Consider the following 18,480-nt stretch of genomic DNA (forward strand, 5'->3'; position numbering starts at 1 on the left):
TCAAATGATTTTTAAGTGATGGGTTTAAATTAAGAAGATGATGTTCAACTTATGATTAAGTTCAAAATTAGTGACAATATGACTTCTTTTAATCAAAATCCATATCACCTAAATTAAAATTCTAACATTTGCAAATCATTCTCCCAATAATTTTTTTAAGGGGCTTAGTAGTGATCTAGACTCAATTTTAAAACCTGTTTGACGGGATTTAGAAGATAATTTGGTTGATGATTAACACCAACAAGCCCAACCTCAGTGGTGAGTATGTAATCTTCAACAACCTAAACTTGCCTTAAAGGCTTTCATCCACATAAATTTTAAGTGAAATATCAACTGATTAATTGATTACCCCACCCTTAAAGATGATTAAAACTTCAAGATTCCTCGAGTAACGAGTGAATCTTAATTTGACATGTGATGATTAATAGAACAATATGATAAGTTTAAAATGGACTAGAATGCTTCAATAAATCTTTTAAAACATTCTAAGGTCACTCCCTGAACACCTTGGAATATCTTGGGTATTTTGAAAGTCAAAGTGAACTTGCTATATTTTGTTTTAAAATCATCCATTAAGATTTTTCAGGACTCAATAAGTCATAGATTGGGATTTGTTAGATACACCTCCAACTATTCTTGTTTTAATTTTTACGCAATATTATAATTGCTTGTTTGTGTATTTCACTTTCTTGCAAAATAAAAACAACCATTTTAAAAATTAATTAACATTTAATAAAACTAAAAAAAAAAATTTCAAAGGTAACCATAATTATTTTTAAATTTCACTGAACTTAAAACGTCCTTCTGAATTTACGGGAGTCGCTCGGAGGAGGTAACCCATGGTTTCTAACGAGATCTCCACGGTTTAAATGGGTTTAATGGCTCAGTTAAGCTAAGTAAAATCAAAAGACAATAGTGATACCAGAATGAGGGAACTGTGAGATTCTAACTAGTTTTGCTCTAATCAAATTTAACATCCCCCATAATTTTTAAATAACCATAACCTTAGGAAACACTTAATTTGACATTAGGACTTAACACATTAGAAAACTTAAGCTCGCCATGACAAGGCGCTTGGAGCTAGAATTGTCGACACCATAGCCATCTTCAACAACAAAACTTGTCTACACCAGCTAAACCATTAATTAGAATTGAACAACAAGTCACAAGATTTTGAGGTCGTCCGCCTACTGCGACATAAATCCTCAACTTTTTCATTAGGCCTTTGTATGACTCTGTTATACAATATAGGCCCTAACTCATATTAGGATTCTGAGGTTATCGTTTGTCACTACTTACATCTTGACATCTTTCAGAGTATTTGTGTGATCGTTTCACACGAATGTAAGCCCTAATTAACAAATTTTGTAGGATGAAACACATTATTTCTTCTTAAAATTGAAGCCACACCATAATATAGCTTGAGAAGTCACTGAGGTTCTCTTAAGGATCTATGAAATACCCTAGTTCTACTTCCTTTTGATTCCAAAATACAATATTCAACATTTGAGTCATTCCCCTTTCACGCCTCTTTGTCCGACCTCTTCGAAAAGTCCTATCCTTTGAAATTCTTAAAGACAATATCCCTTGATTTTTCCTGAGATTTTTCTTAGGTGACTTTAGTTATCTAAGATGTAATTAACTATATGGGATTGCCTTTATAGGGAAGTTTCAACAGCCTAGCTTAATATAAACTCTATTTAATTTCTTTTATTAAATAGGGGAACTTATCGGCAAACATAAATGACTTTGCAGGCAAAACAAATGTCATAAATTCTTTAGTTAATTTAGTCGAGTCTCACTAGTAAGTAGTGTATCTATTCTTCGGGATGGATGCATTACTTGCGGTGATAGGCTTGTTTTTTTAAACTATTAGGGATATGAGATCAGTTCGGTCTTGTATTTTCAAATTTTAAAATACTAATTTTTTCCAAATTATATATCTATATATATAAATTAAATTGGGCATTGGGATATTTATTCTAGAGACTGACAACTTCCTCCCAACTTTTAAGTGCCGACAAGAGTTCAATACAAACTAACTAAATACACTAAACAGCACAGTTAACACAATTACTACCACAAAAACATACATTACAACAGTGTCTAACAAAGCAAAACACAAACAAAACTAACAATTTCAACAAATATAACACAAATCACAACAAAAATAAAGCATAACTGCACCACAAACAGTTCACACAATAAATTAAAAATCAAACTAAACTATAGAATCTAGTCTAATCATCTTCATCCTTTGCATCACTCTCATCACTACGCCAAGTAGTTGCAGGCCAATTTGATGAATATCTTGGATATTGAGGTAAAACTACATCTTTGTTACCTCGCTTGAGGTTTTCCATAGCTAATTTGTATTTTTTCTCATAATCACTACGTATTTTCATATATCCATCCATATGTTCTGCAAAATTTTCTAAATTTAATAACTTATTTGTAGTGTAGTTAACGCTATCCAAAATCCTCTGCAATATTTGTGACTGAGAATCTGATCTAGAAGTCTGACCATGTGATGTAGAGACACGTAAAGTGGAAGCTTGAGATGTCGAAGCAGTTGAATTACTGGAAAGTACACCCCTCCAGGCAAAAATTGGATGATGTGAATAAGTTTTAACATTCACACTAGTAATAGGCTTGAGTGGCTGTAATATCTCCTCCCAACTATCAAATCTAACTCCAGCCTGCTCTCATAAATAAAAAATCAAGGATGCAAAGACAAAACCTTTAGTAGTAGAAACAAGGACAGAATTAGTAATAACACTTTGAATCAAAGCTTCAATGTTAATGGGCTTTAGCTCCTGGATACAATAGTTCAAAGTTGCTCGATCACAGATCACTTCACTTAAGATGATTAGTAGGCAGCAGATGAGCAGAAATAAAATAGTGCCATGCCTTTGCAGTGACATCTAACTTCAAAATGGGGAAGTTGATTCTTCTTTAATTGGTTATTTTCCATAATCCTCTTCCTCCAGTTCAACCATGAAATGATCCCATCTAACTCCTCCTCATTTGGACTTTAGTTTGAACAATAACATAAGTGCACAAGGATAAAATTGATTTTTTACCTCAGGTGAAAAGGAATTGTCTTTCCTCTAACATTGACTCCTTCAACTTTGGGGAGATTCACATAGATTTCCCGCACAATAGAAATCACTACCACAATAGAAAAACAATAGATTGCTCCCATTGGTAGCAAACAATAAAATCCTCTATAGCACCTCCCAGAGTTTTTAAACAACGCTCAGAAATAAACTTTCTTGATTGCAGTGCATCAATGTATCAATCCTGAGCTCTAACACTCACAAACATGTTTGAATGGAATTTGGCCTTTCCTTTGCTCCTTTACATCCTTGGTGTCATTTCTAAGAAATTATATAAAATTCACAATAAATTCCAAATTCAACTCTGAATCACTAAACTTAACTCCTAAAAGAATCACTAAACTTAACAAACTTAACTCCTAAAAGCTTAAACTACAAAATCTATGTATTTTCCATAGATATTTCTCAAATATTCACCATGAATAGTGATTTTTTATTACATCAAGAATGTGCAAAAAATAAATGGTGAAAATAAAATTTTTTTACGTAGAAGTTAAGCTCTTTCCTCAAGGATATCAGATCTAGCAAATTTTGCACCAAACCACCAAGTAATCCTCAAAATAGAATGTGCCCTAACTTCAAAATCACGACAAGGTTGAGGAAGGGGATGAAGTCAAGGTGCAAAAATGGAGACTTTATACTAAAACGTCACTTAAAACAGTTTGCAAACCGGTTTACATGAACTAGAGCTTAAGCACGAATGGTTCAACACATAGGCGCCCATCTCTCGATTTAAGCAGCTCTTTGGCCGCAATGCTCAAATTTTGATTTTTTCTTTTAAAAGTGAAGTGCACTTCTAACTTAAGTTTACCAATCATACATGGTCTCGTAACTCAACTCTCTACTTACTCAAGAATCACCAATCTCAACTAATTCAATTTAACACAAAATAACACGAAATTTTCACGCAAACAAACACCAACATTCATTTACAAATAATTGCAAACTTTTTTTATACATAAATTCTCAATCCAAATAGTCTTGGATGAGAAAATTCCTAAACACGAACACTAGACAATGTTAATATCAAAAACATACTAAACACACATAGCACAAATAAACAAACATGAAACATCTAACCACTAAGCAAAGCACTTAACTCCACTCTCTGTTTGGTGGAACGAATCATGGCCTATCAGTAGTCCCTCCTTTAGCATTTGGAAGGTAAATATGATAAGATGGATGGTGGTTAATAACTCTGGTTGAATCTTCTTCAATCCATTAGTTCTTCAAATACATAGCCCTATCCGGTTCTATAAACTGGTATGGCTAAACTACAACTTAATTTGCCATCCCATATGATCCAGATGTGCATTAACTTCCATCACTTTTGCTTCATTTAAAACAACGTCAGCATGAATTTTAGTGATTTTCTCCATTATTCCTTCAATAATATCAACTAGGAAACCATTTGCACTCTGACTAATGAATTTTTTTCTCATTGCCTCCTCCTTTTTCTTCAAATCACTCTCCCAAGATGACATTTTTCCAAAACTCTTTCTTTCACTTAGGATTTAGAGTTAAAATTGAATTATGGTAAAAATTCTCTACATAACCCCTTTATTTATAGGTTCCAAACTCCACTATAACTCCTAGGCACGTCTTAAAACTGCTCTCCCACATTAAATCCAACCAAATTAAGGTTAAAACTTCTAGAAACCATAATTTGCACGTGTTTTTAACTGCCACGCTTAAGCATCAGATATTGGCGCTTAAGCGCCATTGCTCAATTCAGTACAAGTCAACTTAACATCCAAATATTTGTTCTAGCATGTTTAAGTCATCTTTTTAAGGTTTTAAAATATTCACTAAATAATTATATGTTCAAAATACTACCAATATTTTCTAAATCAGACACAATAGCAAAATAATAAAAAAAACACACAGATAACTATAGGTTGCCTCTCACAGAGCGCTTGGTTTAACTTTATCAGCCCGACGTAATCAGTGCTTATTCTGGTTAACACAACAACATAAAATCATTTAATTGAAGTTGGTCACCTAAAAAGTACGATTTCAGCTTGTGACCATTCACTTTGAATATTTTATCACTTTTAGGATCTTTGATATCCACAACTTCAAAGGGATAAACTTTTATCACTACAAATGGGCCCATCCACATGGAATTAAGTTTACCAGGAAATAATCGTAACCTTGCATTACAAAGCAAAACTTGTTGCCCTGGCTGAAAATTTTTAGTAAGAATCCTCTGATCATGCCACATCTTCATTTTTTCTTTATAAATCTTAGCACTTTCGTAAGATTTATTCCTTATCTCTTCAAGCTCATTCAATTATAATAGCCCTTTCTACTAGCATCATTTAAATTAGAATTAAATTCTTTAACAACCCAATATGTTTTATGCTCAAGTTCAACTGGTAAGGGACAAACTTTCTCAAATATTAGCCTGTATAATGACATTCCTATAGGAGTTCTGTATGTAGTCCTATAAGCCCACAAAGCATAATCAAGTTTGACTGACCAATCCATTTTAGTTGGACTTACAAATTTTTCCAATATTCTTTTAATTTTATAATTTTATAATTCAACCAAATCACTTGTCTGAGGATGATAAGTAGTGATAATTCTATGGTTAATATGATATTTTTTTAATAAATTCTCCATCATTGAATTTTTGAAATGACTTTCCCTGTCAGTTATAATTACTCTCGACATACCATATCTAAAAAATATATTTGTTTTTAAAAACTTTGCAACACTTTGAGCATCATATCGAGGTAAAGAAACAACTTCTATCCATTTGGATACATATTGTACTGCTAATATAAATTCCCAAAAGATGGTGTAAATGGTCCCATGTAATCTAATCAGCAAACATCAAATATCTTAACTTCTAACGCATAATTAAGGGGCATCTCATTCCTCCAAGTAATATTGCCTACTCATTGACATCGATAACAAAATTTGACATAAACCTTAACATCTCTAAACATTGTAGGACAGCAAAATTTAGATTATAAAATTTTGTATATAGTTTTGTCAACACCAAAATGTCCCAAAAAATCAGAATTATGACATTTTTGCATATATTCATAAATTTCTTCTAAAGGCACACATCTTTGAATAATTAGATCCTCTATATCTATACAAAAACATGTCATCCCAAAAATAAGTCTTAGCTTCAGATAAAAATTTCCTCTTCTGTTGGTATGCCATTCCATAGAGTATAATATCGATAATAATAAAATTCACAATGTCGACATAGCATGAAACACACCACTCATTAACATTACATAATTCCTCATCTAGAAAATGTTCATTAATCACTTTTTATAAAAAGAATGGTTTCTTTAATTCAAGCCTGGACAGATGATCAGTGATACACCAAAGAATGTACTACTTTTATACTATATTTTATGATGATATTGCACTTTAAAGATATGTTTTCTTGTGTTTTTTTTATTGTAGATACATCAAATTGAAGAATTTGGAGTGATTGGAGCATAAGAAAAAAAACAGACCAAAATGGGGCAAATCATAGCAAATCGGGTCAAATTGGGGCACACTTGAGCCATGGGGACCGAAATCGGGCACTTAAGTGCCTATGCCCAGTGCTTAAGCACCCAATATGGTGCTTATCTGCCACCATACAGAGAGGATGGCGCTTAGGCGCTGAAGACGGTTTTCAATATATCTTCTAGAATATACATCAAATTTAGATGATTTTTGAAGCTGTGCTTCATGCATCTCTTTGGTAATTCATTGTAAATTATAAAATATACTTTATAAAAGAATTTGGGGTGGTTATATGCAGTTTTGAAGAGTCACTTCAGGCGCCCTTTGGAAGATTAAATGAATATGGATAGTTTTTACGAGACATTTAAGAATCTCTTGGAAAATTATAAATAAGGCTTGTGAATGTTTTTGAAAACTCTTAAACTCTTGCATTAATTGGAAGAGGAGAAGAAGGCTTGGACATGAAGAATAAGGCTTGGGTGTGAGCCCCACGTGGGCCAGCAAGGTGAGAGAGAAAGAGAGAGTGTGAAAATTTCTTATTTTTTTCACTTTGTTCTTGGAGAGGATTGTAATGAAATTGCTTTTGCTATGAAAGGAGATTTTGCTTTCCATTAGAGATAAGTATATTCATTGTATTTTGATTTGAATTTAGTACTTTGTTTGTATGTTTTAAAGTCTTGTTCAATGAAAAGTTCTTGTTGTTTCTCAATGTGTTCTGAGTAGTTTTCTTTACTCTTCCCTCTTACAATGAGTTAATATGCATGTGTAGGATATAGAATTGATTAGAATGAGAATATATTGTGATGATTTTACTTTGTTCTTCATTTACATGTAAACTTCATCAACTTGCATATTAAAATTTTTTGTGAGAACATGTAAGATCTGGGATGGTATTGTCTCCCTCAAATGTGGTATAATCATATGAGAATGTATGGATGAGAGTGTAGTCCATATAGTTTAGTGCAATTAAACAAGAAAATAATCTTTAATGGGTGTAGAATTAGAGAACTTTAGAGTGACAGGCTAAAGCCCTTGAATTTGGTCCATTATTTTTGGTTTTGATGTGAGATGTTAGCCTCCATGAGGAGGGATAAGAGGGAGCTCTAGAGTGAGAGCTAGTATCTTCCCTGCCTAACTTGTCTTCAAAATTATTCAAACTTTAGATGAACCACTGTTCTTTATAGCATCTCTAGTAAGGGTAAGGAATATAATTGCTCCTATTTGTCACGATCTTTCTCGCTACTTGGTTTACTTTTACACTTGTCTATAATTTCTTTTTATGAGGAAGAGTACTTTTAATATATTAAACCACTTTCTGATTTTCACTAAGTATTTTAGTTTAGGAGTAGAAGTAGAATTGTAGTGAAGATTGTAAGATCTAATTAAAATGAAACCTTTTATACCCTCCAAGCTAGGGTATAACTTTTCTTAAAAGCCACCATGATTAACCTCGATCTCAGTAGGATCAATATTCGGGGCTTAATTAGAAAGCTCTATTTTTACTTCATAATGATACGTATACTTGCATAAAATCCCTACAAAAATAATTCAAATCTTACTTTTCTTGGGATCAAGTTTCTGGTGCCAGCCATTACTGGGGATTAAAATCTTCAAGTAGCGGCGTCAACTTCATAAATCCTTACATATAAAAAATATTGGGAGCAAGTTTTTGGCTATGTTGTCGGAGATCGAAAAGTTGATCTTGAATTTTAGGAGAATTTTAGTTGAAGAAATTTGTCGTAGACTTGGAAAATTGTATTGTTGTAAAATCTGTTTTTGTGTGAAAAGTGTTTTTTGTATGAAAAAATGTTGTGAAAAAGTTGTTTGTATGAAGAATAAGGAGTCTGTGAAAATATTTTGTTGTGTTGAATATATTTTTGGTTTAGTTTGTTTAATTATTAATGTATTGCTTTTTGTGTTGCTTATGTGAAACAAAGGATCTGCAAGACTTGTGCCTTATGATTCCGAGTTAGAAAAAAAGAAAAAAATCAAAAGACATGAAGGAGTTGAAAAACTAGAAATGGAAAGGGAAAACATTCAAATTAATAACTTGGAAAATAATCTTAAACCATTGAGGGATTATGTAAATTCTGCAATAATTGAAATTCACTCATGTATACAAGTCCCTGTCGTAGAAGCTGATTCATTTGAAATAAATCCAGTGATTATCCAACTGGTGTAGAACAATAATTTTGGGGAACACCTTCAGAGGATCCCTATTTACACTTGTCAAGTTTTCTAGAACTTTGTGCTACATTTTGTTATAATGGCATGTCAAACGATGCTATTAGAGTAATACTTTTTACTTTTTTACTAAGGGATAAGGCTAAAATGTGCTTATACTCATTAGCTCCTAGGTCTATTAAAAATTGGGAGGAGTTAACTTAGAAATTCCTAGCTAAGTATTTTCCACCTTCAAGAACTACTAAACATTGAAACAATATTATCTAATTTTTTCAGTATAAAGAGGAATCAATATATGTAAGGAACTCCTAAGAAAGTTTCCACACCATGATCTGCTCGATTGATTAATCATTCAAACTTTTTACAATGGGTTAGTAGGATCCCTTAGGTCTACAATTGATGCAGCCGCTGGTGGATCATTAATGTCAAAACCATTTGATGAAGCATATATGTTAATTGAAGAAATGACTACAGTTCAATTTTAATGGCCCTCGACAAGGGTAAATCCTAAAAAGGTAGCCAGTGTTCATGATACTATCGACACTATTTTGGTTGAGGAGTTGCCAGGTAGAAGCTGTCGGTCGTCAGAATCGGAATCTCGTCGCCTCCTTCGGAAGGACATTTAATTTACATATATATATATATAAGTTTAGAAAAATATGAAATCAAATAGAGTTTTTATTTTTAATAGTTTAAATTAAAGAGTACTATATCTCAAACCCTGTATTTATCCCGAAGGATAAACAGAAGACCGTGGGAAGCGTCGTTAGCAACTATAGGTTACCTCCTCCGAGAGATTCTTGATCATCCGATAGAGACGTCTTAATTTAGTTGCAATTATTGTTTTGTGATGTTTGTTATTAAATTTTGAGTTGTTTTATATTTTGAATGTTGTGCGCTGAATTTTATTTTGGTTGATTTTAGTTTTGGTTGACGACTATCCTAGAAGTTCTGGTTTTCATGCAGGGTGACATCATTGTTTAACATGCAAGTTTGTGTTTTTTTGTTCATAAATGCAGGTGAGTAAGTATTGTAACATACTGAAAAGTAAAGTACAGTAAACTAGAAATGCAGGTACAATAAAACCATACCTGGATGGTCTTCTTGTCATCTTCAACTAAAACTCAAAATGCATGTGGGAGCATTTATATTTTAAAAGCATTTTATGTAAAGTGGGGAAATAAGGTTCTCGTGATCTACCAATTCCTAAATCATATTTTGGTGAAGCCCTATTAATTCATCTGAGGATGATTTTATTAAGCAAAACGCACTAAGTTTAGTAGACCTCCGAGGTATTCAAAAGGTCTGGAGAAAGAAGAAGTTCCATGCTTCCCTCACACCACCCGATGAAAAATCTCAAGCTCATTTAAAATTATTATATTGCTTAATAATTTATCCTGTAAATACCTCTAGTGTTCAGTGAATATCGATGTTTCAATTATCTCTAAGAGTAGGGTAATTATCATTTGTCTTTTAATTTGAGAATTATGTAAGTGAAAACTTTTAAAATGGACAAGTTAATACTATTAAGACACATAACCAACTTTAGCTTTAACTTGGGCTTGTAATGTTTTAAGGGTGATCAATTTCTAGTTACACTCACTTTTCTAATCCTCATATGCTAAAATTTGATTTAGCGTATGTCACTACTAAGCCCTTAAGACCTTGGTGGATACATTAGGAATTTTTGAAAGAAATTGAATTTTAATTGATAATGACTCATCATCAAAAGGTTTGAATGTCATTTGAACACCAGATAGAGTTATTAAATTAGGGAGTTATTAACATCCAAAACCATACCCCTAAGTCTAGGATCATTTAATTTACTAGACTTCCAAAATTTAATAATTTAGGAAATTTAAGAAATTGCAAATTTATCCGTTAATTAAGAAAACAGAAATTGTTTTATACTAATTAATTTAGTATGTTTAAATCATCTGAATACTTTAATTAAGATCAAATTTTGCCCATTTCCCTTTCTTGAATTGAGCCTAAATGTTAATTAGGGCTAGATTTTGAAAATTGCACTTTTGCCCTTTATGGCTCTATCACTTCATAATTCATCAAATTTAATTCAAATGACTTTAGGATTTTTATCCTACCTCACTCATGAGTCAATTAAAACATCAGAGGTGAAAATGTGATTTTTTTCAAAATTTAATTTAATTTACATGATTATTTACAAGCAAAAATAAGATTTTTCAAAGAAAATCAAAAATAAGATTTTTGATTATTTACAAGCAAAAATAAGATTTTTCAAAGAAAATTTAATAACTTGACCAAGGAAATGTTTAATTACTTCAGATTTTTACTGGAAGTAGACCTAGACCAGAAAACCAATTAGAAAAAATCTCATGATTTTTTGAGTTTTATTTGAATTATTAGAATTATTTTGATTTTTGGAGTATTAAAGAATTATAAAATATTTCAAATAAGGAAAATCAAGTTTTTAATTTTTATTAAATCTCTCTAAGATAAAAGAGCCTAGAAAAATAAATTTTACATTTTCATAACTTTTACTTTAATTATTAGATTTATTTAAATGAAAGATTTTAAAAAAAAATCATTTTTTTAGCCTTTGAAAATTATTTTTAAGGTTTTAAAATTCAATATTTTTACTTAGAAAATTAGGAAAAATATTTTTACTTAGAAAATTAGTTTTACTTAGAAAATTAGGAAAAATATTCCAATTGATCTTAAGTGCTTAGGAAACAATTTAGAATATCTTCATGAATTTTATTAATCTTATGATTTTTTGTTAATATTTATTATTATTTAAATACTCAAAATATGCTTAATAATGAAATTTTTATTTTAATTATAATTTTATTTTTAGAAAATCCCTCTATTCACAGAGACCTCCCAAAACCAATTTTATAATTTTGTAAGTTATACTTTGATTATTAAAAATTATATTAGTGTAAAAAATGTTATTTAATTTAGAAAATCAGATTAGGTTGTCAAATGAACTCCAAATGTTTTGAAATTCTTATGGGGAGTCCTCTGAACTTTAAATTACAGCGGAGAATCAAAATCAAGTCATTTAGATATTTATTTTTCCTAAATTAATTTTCTTTATATCTTAGGGTTTTATAAAAATTAGGTATGTTTTTAATGACTTGTCTAATGAAAATTTTTTTCTTAGGGCTCTCTGGTCTCAGTGAACCTAACAAAATTTTCTTGGACTTTTTATAGCAACATGCTAATTATTATGACTAATCTATGAAAATAGTGGACAAAATTTTAAAAAATATGGATCTCTATCTAAGGGTCTCTCGGACTTTAGAAAAATTAGGGAATATCCCCCATGACAAAGGCAACAATATGACAAAATATCAAGCCATGGTGAAATACTTGAATGCATGGAGAATCAAAATACTTAGAGCAATATTTAATTTATTAAAAAATAAAATATGCATCAAATAAACTTCAAACCATTTCCACATTGTTCTCCTTTGTTCACTGAGCTCTAGGGTATTATTCTTTTATTATTGTGATTTTTCTGTGCATAGATAAGATTTTTCAAAGTTATGGGCTTTTAAATAAATAGGAAAAAAATCCCTATTCAAACACTTGACGCCGCATCAATGTACGACGACTTTGAAGCTCCACATGGCATCCTCTGGTTCGGTGCCACCATCCACCTCAGCACTGAATTGTCCCGTGGTTCATGTATGAAGACGTTGTCCGGCTTGATCTTGTACGTCCATCCGATACACGCTAAATTGAATGACTCCCCATCATCATCCCCGATAGCCAAAACCCATGAACCGTTCACATTAAAAGCTTAAGATCTCACTCATTTTTCAACTAAATGACCTTGAGTTTGATCCTGTAGACTCGTCTAAGTGAGAGGAACATATCCATATGATAATTATGCCATTAAACTAACCCTGACTACATGGAGAATCAAAATAGGCTCGGGAAGAGGGGAAGTTCAATACCTTTGCTCTGAGAAAGGAAGCTTCACTCAGAGGTGCTCGACATGTTCATGGAGGTCCAAGGAGGCAAGCTATTGAGCCTCTAGTTGTGTTGAAAGGTCTAGACCTAAATTCAATCAAGGTTGAATTTGGGTGTTGATCAAAGTCTAGTGTGGAGGCTCTCTGTGAGGGGGCTTTTATAGGGCTTTGTCTGCTTTCACTGTGGGGAAGGTGTGTGCAAAAAAAAATTTAATTTTTGTGGAGTTTGGAGCTGTGTAGAGTTATGTCCTGGTTTTTGGTAGAAATTTGAGCTCAAAATTGAGCTTCCACAGTGGGGATAAGTGGGGGAAAATGATGGGTTTGAGCTGAGGATATCTTAAAGAGTCTATGGGATCAATTTTATAGAGTTTCCTAAAGAAACTTGCAGCTCTATTTTTTATGGCTATGGGGTTGAGGTTTAAATAAATAGCTTAGGGTGGCTGGCATGGCCTCCATTTTGGTGCAATGTATAGCTTAGGTGGAGGACTTTAAGATCTTAAACACCAATAAGAGCTAGACACATTGGATGGGTGAAATTGGGTTTAAAATTTTTCTTGGGGCACTCAATTTTGGATCCTCCAGTGACTAGGGTGGCTGGCCATAGCAGAAGAAGTGGCTAGGACGTCACGTGAGCTAGAGGAATCTGTCACAACCATTAATTTGGGCTAATGATGGGTTTTGGCAAAGTTCTCTTTGGCTTAAGCAATTTAAGAAATAAATCCCTTGATTTAGGAGACGTTTGGTCCATGGCTCATCTAGTGTGGATTAAGTGACTCTAGCTTGGGCACTAGAGTTCAAAAATTGGCTCTAGAAGTTTTGCCTTGGTAAATTTGACATGGCTAGGTCAATTTTGGTGCATGGGTTCAATGTGGGTCTAAATGGCAAAAAGTTTGGTTTGGGTTAGGCTAATCATGACTTTGAGCCCAATTGATTGATCAACATTGTGTAGATGATTGTAATGAAGATTTTTGGTGAAGGATTTAAATGAATTTGAGCCAATTAAGGGTTCAATTTGAAGGATTTTGGAATAATGGTCAATTTGGCCTTGTTGGGCTAAACTTGGGTCTAGGTTGGGCTAAGGTTGGGCTAAGTCCAAATTGATTGTTTAGAATGGTCTATAAGAACATCATGATGATTTTTCAACATAAATTTGGTGTTGAATTTGGGGTTAGGGCAATCATTTTGATAGAATTTTGATGTACAACCAATTTTAGGCAAATTTAGAAATTTTTGGACTTAGATTAAAATTGATTGCAATTGAGGCATTACCAAGGCCAATTTGAAGGTCATGTTTGGTGTTTAGGATTGTTATTAAGAGTTTAGGATTCAAATTGGGGGAAATTAGAGCCAAATTGAAGGACATTTAAGGAGAATTTGGGGAAATTGGGACTTTAAGGGCAATTTAGGGGTTTTAGTCAAAATGGTCAAATTGGACAAATTGGGTTTAATTGAAGGGTCCAAATTGATTTTGGAGACATTTGGAGTGATTTTGGAGATTTTTGGAAAGTTTGGAGTGCCAAGGTTATTTTTGTAATTTTGGCATATTTTAGTAAATTTGGAATTTTTGTGTAGTTTTGGGTAACTTCGATATTTTAAAGAGGTATCAAATGATTTATGGACAAATTTGGGTATTGTGGGTGGATTTGGGAATTTTGGTAATTTTGGCCAAATTTAGGGCTGCAAGGTTATCTAGGTTATTTTGGGGATTTTGGGGCAAAAGGCTAAGTTGGACATGTTTAGTAGAATTGGGGTGCCAGCCACCCTATATGAGCCATGTACCAATGGAATCCCCATTTGGGTCCTTTATGTACTGGTCTTAGCTATACCCTAGCCTAAGGCTACTGGGTTTAGGGGACCATCTACATGAGTCTCCCAAAAGATCAAGGGATTAAAGTTAACAAACACTGGTTTAGGGTTGTGAGGGTCTATGAGTGAGAGTGAGTGTAGTGAGTGAATGTGAGTGCCTTAGCCCTAGACCATAACACAAAGTCAACCCTAAGGTCAAATAGTATTATGGGAACTCTCCTTGAGCTCCCCCATAATGACATCACCTACTATGTTCTAGAGGTTAGGACAAATATTTAGAGCTTCATGTTGAGTAAAGAAGAGGGTATAATTTTTAATGTTGAGGGTTTATTTTCTAGTTTTCTAAAAATAGTCAATCTGAAAGTCCTATGGCTAGACCCTAGGCTACTAAAGAGGAAAAATTAAACCTCAACCAAAAGTGAGGTCAACAAATGGACCCTCAATAGATGTCGTGTGCTGAGCAAGAACAACACACGTATTGGTGTTGACCAACAAGATCAACAAATCCAATACATACTCCTAAGCCAACAGTCCTAGAAGGAGGTGTAGAATTGTGTGTACTATTTGTTTCCGCTGGGGGATTAACAAGTGAATATCTAATCGGCATCGAGGATTAGGAACTCTCGCTGGGGATTGGAGAGTGGGTGTTGAGTTATTAAATTTTATGCTTTTATAGAGGATGAGAATCAGCATTCAAGTGATGACCTCAAAAATTGAGAGTAGGATGCCATGGTGGGGGTCATATTCCTATCTCGAAAGGTGTGAGTAGAGAATTAGATGCCATGGAGGGGATCTTATACCAATCTCAAAAGGTTGAGAATAGGACTCGATGTTCCATAGAGGGAAGTATTACTCCCATCTCAGAAATATAGGTAAATAATTGGATGCCATGATGGGGGCCTTACACTAGTCTCAAAGATATAAGTAGAGAATTGGATGCCATGGAGGAGGTCTTACACCTATCTCGAAGATATTGGTAAAGATTTGGTTTTCGTGGAGAAAGTCTTACACCTATCTCGAAGATATAGGTACAGAATTGGATGTCATGGAGGGGGCCTTATATGAATCTCAAAGATATAGGTAGAGAATTGGATGTCATGGAGGGGGCCTTACACCAATCTCGAAGATATAAGTAGAGAATTGGATGCTATGGAGGGGGTCTTACACTAATCTTAAAAGGTTGAGAATGGGATGCGATGTTTCATAAAGGTGATTCTTACTCCTATCTCAAAGATATAGGTAGAGAATTGGATGCCATGGAGGAGACCTTATACCAATCTCAAAAGGTTGAGAATAGGATGGGATGTTCCATAAAGGGTAGTCTTACTCCTAGTCTTACTCCTATCTCATACTCCTATCTCAAAGATGTAGGTAGAGAATTTGAAGTCATGGAGGGGGCCTTACACCAACCTCGAAGATGTGGATAGAGAATTGGAAGCCATGGAGGGGGCCTTACACCAACATCGAAGATGTCGGTAGAGAATCGGAAGCCATGGAGGGGGCCTTATACCAATCTCAAATGGTTATGAAAAGGAAAGTAGTGTTAAAGTATTGGCCTCGAGGGCAGGAATGTAGTGCAGAAAGTTTATGGTGTTAAATTCATAAACGCGTGTCATGCAAAAATATTCACAATGGTGAGGAAGATGTGTAAGATTTTGTGAGGTCTTATGCAGAATGTGAAATTCCGCAAGGATATAAAGAGAATTAGTGCAGACAAGGATAATCGCGCTGCACGAGCAAAGTGTAAGAGACCTCGAAATTGAAAGAACCAACTCAAAAGATTTTTTTATTTTTCTTGTTTTTTTTATCACATTTAATCATTAAAATATGTTTTTAAAATTTAATTTTAGTTGGTTGATGACTTTTTTAAAAGAGAGTTTTTATATATATTATTACATTTTATTATCATAAAAAATTTTTTGGTTGTTTTGTTCTTTGCTCATTGTTGTTTAAACCAAAGTATGGCTCTGTGGCTTTTATCCATCATACAAAAAGGGAATTGAAAAAATAGACAAAATTTTGAAAGAGTTTTCATTAATCTTCTCCAATAAGTGTTACAGATTGAGTGCATGCCAAAGCCTCAAAAAGTACAATTATGCATGACTGTATCAAAGTACATCCAAAAATATCCTATGTTGAGTACATATCATAAGCTGAGCATGTCTAATATATATCATATATACTTTGATGAGATGCAGTAAAAAGGAATCCTCTCAGTGTCTGTCTCTAGTGGGTCTCAGTGTCTGTCTCTAGTGGGGCAAGCTCCTAATCGAGCAGACCTACTAAGCCATGCTCCAGGACAAGTGTTCCTTTTGCATGTGCTTGTAGGTCCAACCCTCTCATAGCTCATATGGCAGTAGTTCTTCCATCTCTGGTCCAGTCGAAATTGATATGTCATTTTGCTATCATCCATCCTCTGGAAGGTAATTGACACCCTACGGTGTTGCACCTATGGAATGCAGTGTTCGACGACGTCTACTCCATTTCCTTTAATAAAGAGAATTAAACTCAATGGTAGCAGAATATCCATGGCTCCTCTTAACTCACGGGGGAAAATAATATCAATTTCTTTTCCAAACAGAATGTTGCTCTTGCTCATGAAATAAGCTATGCAGAAAGGTCTCACAAAATCATGATGGTTAATGTGCGGGGGTATGCAGTTGCCTTCATCATATATGTTGATTATACAACTATTGAGAATACAGTCAGCAGGCAATATCCTCCATCGGACCATTCCCCTACTCATCCACTTTATCAAGTGGGGTAGCGGATCCGCTTGATCATGTCTCGGCAATCCCATGAGGATTTCCTTGTCTATCGTTAGTGAAGTTGCAACAGCACCCACATTTTATGGTGATCCTGCCCTTTCCATGCACCCATTTTTGTGGCTCGGAAGAGGCTCTTTCCATCAGTAGGTCAGCTCGACCTTTGTCTCTCAGATAAAAGATGTAGTCAAGAATACTTCTTTCGTCACTTTCGGAGAAGAGCCTGATATACAGCTCCAAGCCTTCTAGTGTATTATTGAACCTTCCTTGAACTTCTTCATTGAATTAAAAATCTCTTTTATTTACTCTACTCATTTTACAGTAATCTATCATACTGATGATCAGCGGCTGTAGAGGATGCTCCCTTATTTCCACATCGACGGGAATCCAGGATGGTATTGTCCCTACATGCAGCAGAATGTATGACTCTACGTCTGACAAGATATATGGCTCTGTACTCAGTGGGACATATGGTTCTTCATTCATCAGGTAATCTATGGTCTGAAATCCATCATCAGAGGATACATAATCCTCTAAAGTACTGTAGCACTCAAGGTGGAGGACATTGCAGTCCGGGCACTCCATAAATGCTCCTGTAGCTGATGTACATGCAACTATATCTGCATTGCATGTCGGGCAACCCATACAAAGAACATCTAAAATTGGTGGTATCTCTGACTCTGTAACAAATCAAAACTCATCATCTGTAGCAGGAAAATTGGAAGAGGTCTCTCTCATGCCTGGATGATATATGTTCCCCTCAGGAATATGGGTGAGCAAATTTTCTGCCTCCTTTTGGCATCTTCTCTTTTCGCATAAGAAATCCCTTTGCTTTTTGCAGTTAGCATTCCTATGTTGAATTCTTTGTAGTTGTGCATCTTGTAGTCTTTTATCATTGGCAAAGACTAGGCCCCTGGTTGGTGTAGCTATCATAGACAGTAAGCGACTAGTTTCCTCCATCGGGTTTTGTTGTACTATCACATTTTTCTCCTTCTGTGAGGAATTGTTTCTGGTACCAAACCTTAACAATGATGGCAGCCCTTCATTTTATTAATGGGTAACCATGTCTATTAGAGGCTTCTCATATTTCATGTCTACTTGACTGAAGTCCATGTCAAAGTCCATGGTGCCGCCCCGCGGCGCCCTTTCCTCATTGAGTGTGAGGTTCCA

The 18,480-nt window shown here is 34.1% G+C and overlaps 1 protein-coding gene across 1 annotated transcript in view; it reads right to left on the bottom strand.

Annotated features, from left to right (window-relative positions):
• LOC110036827 (heat shock 70 kDa protein 14-like) overlaps nucleotides 1-18,270 on the bottom strand; it is a 33,757-nt gene extending 15,487 nt beyond the window's left edge. The window contains exons 1-2 of the mRNA XM_020741361.1: nucleotides 18,051-18,270; nucleotides 17,646-17,990 (exon numbers count right to left, since the gene is read on the bottom strand). Of these exons, the coding sequence (XP_020597020.1) occupies nucleotides 17,646-17,990; nucleotides 18,051-18,270 (565 nt within the window). The remainder of the gene's footprint in view (nucleotides 1-17,645; nucleotides 17,991-18,050) is intronic.
• Between the last annotated feature and the right edge of the window lie 210 nt (nucleotides 18,271-18,480).

Source organism: Phalaenopsis equestris, unplaced genomic scaffold (assembly GCF_001263595.1).
Source record: "Phalaenopsis equestris unplaced genomic scaffold, ASM126359v1 Scaffold211379, whole genome shotgun sequence".
Lineage (NCBI taxonomy): Eukaryota > Viridiplantae > Streptophyta > Magnoliopsida > Asparagales > Orchidaceae > Phalaenopsis > Phalaenopsis equestris.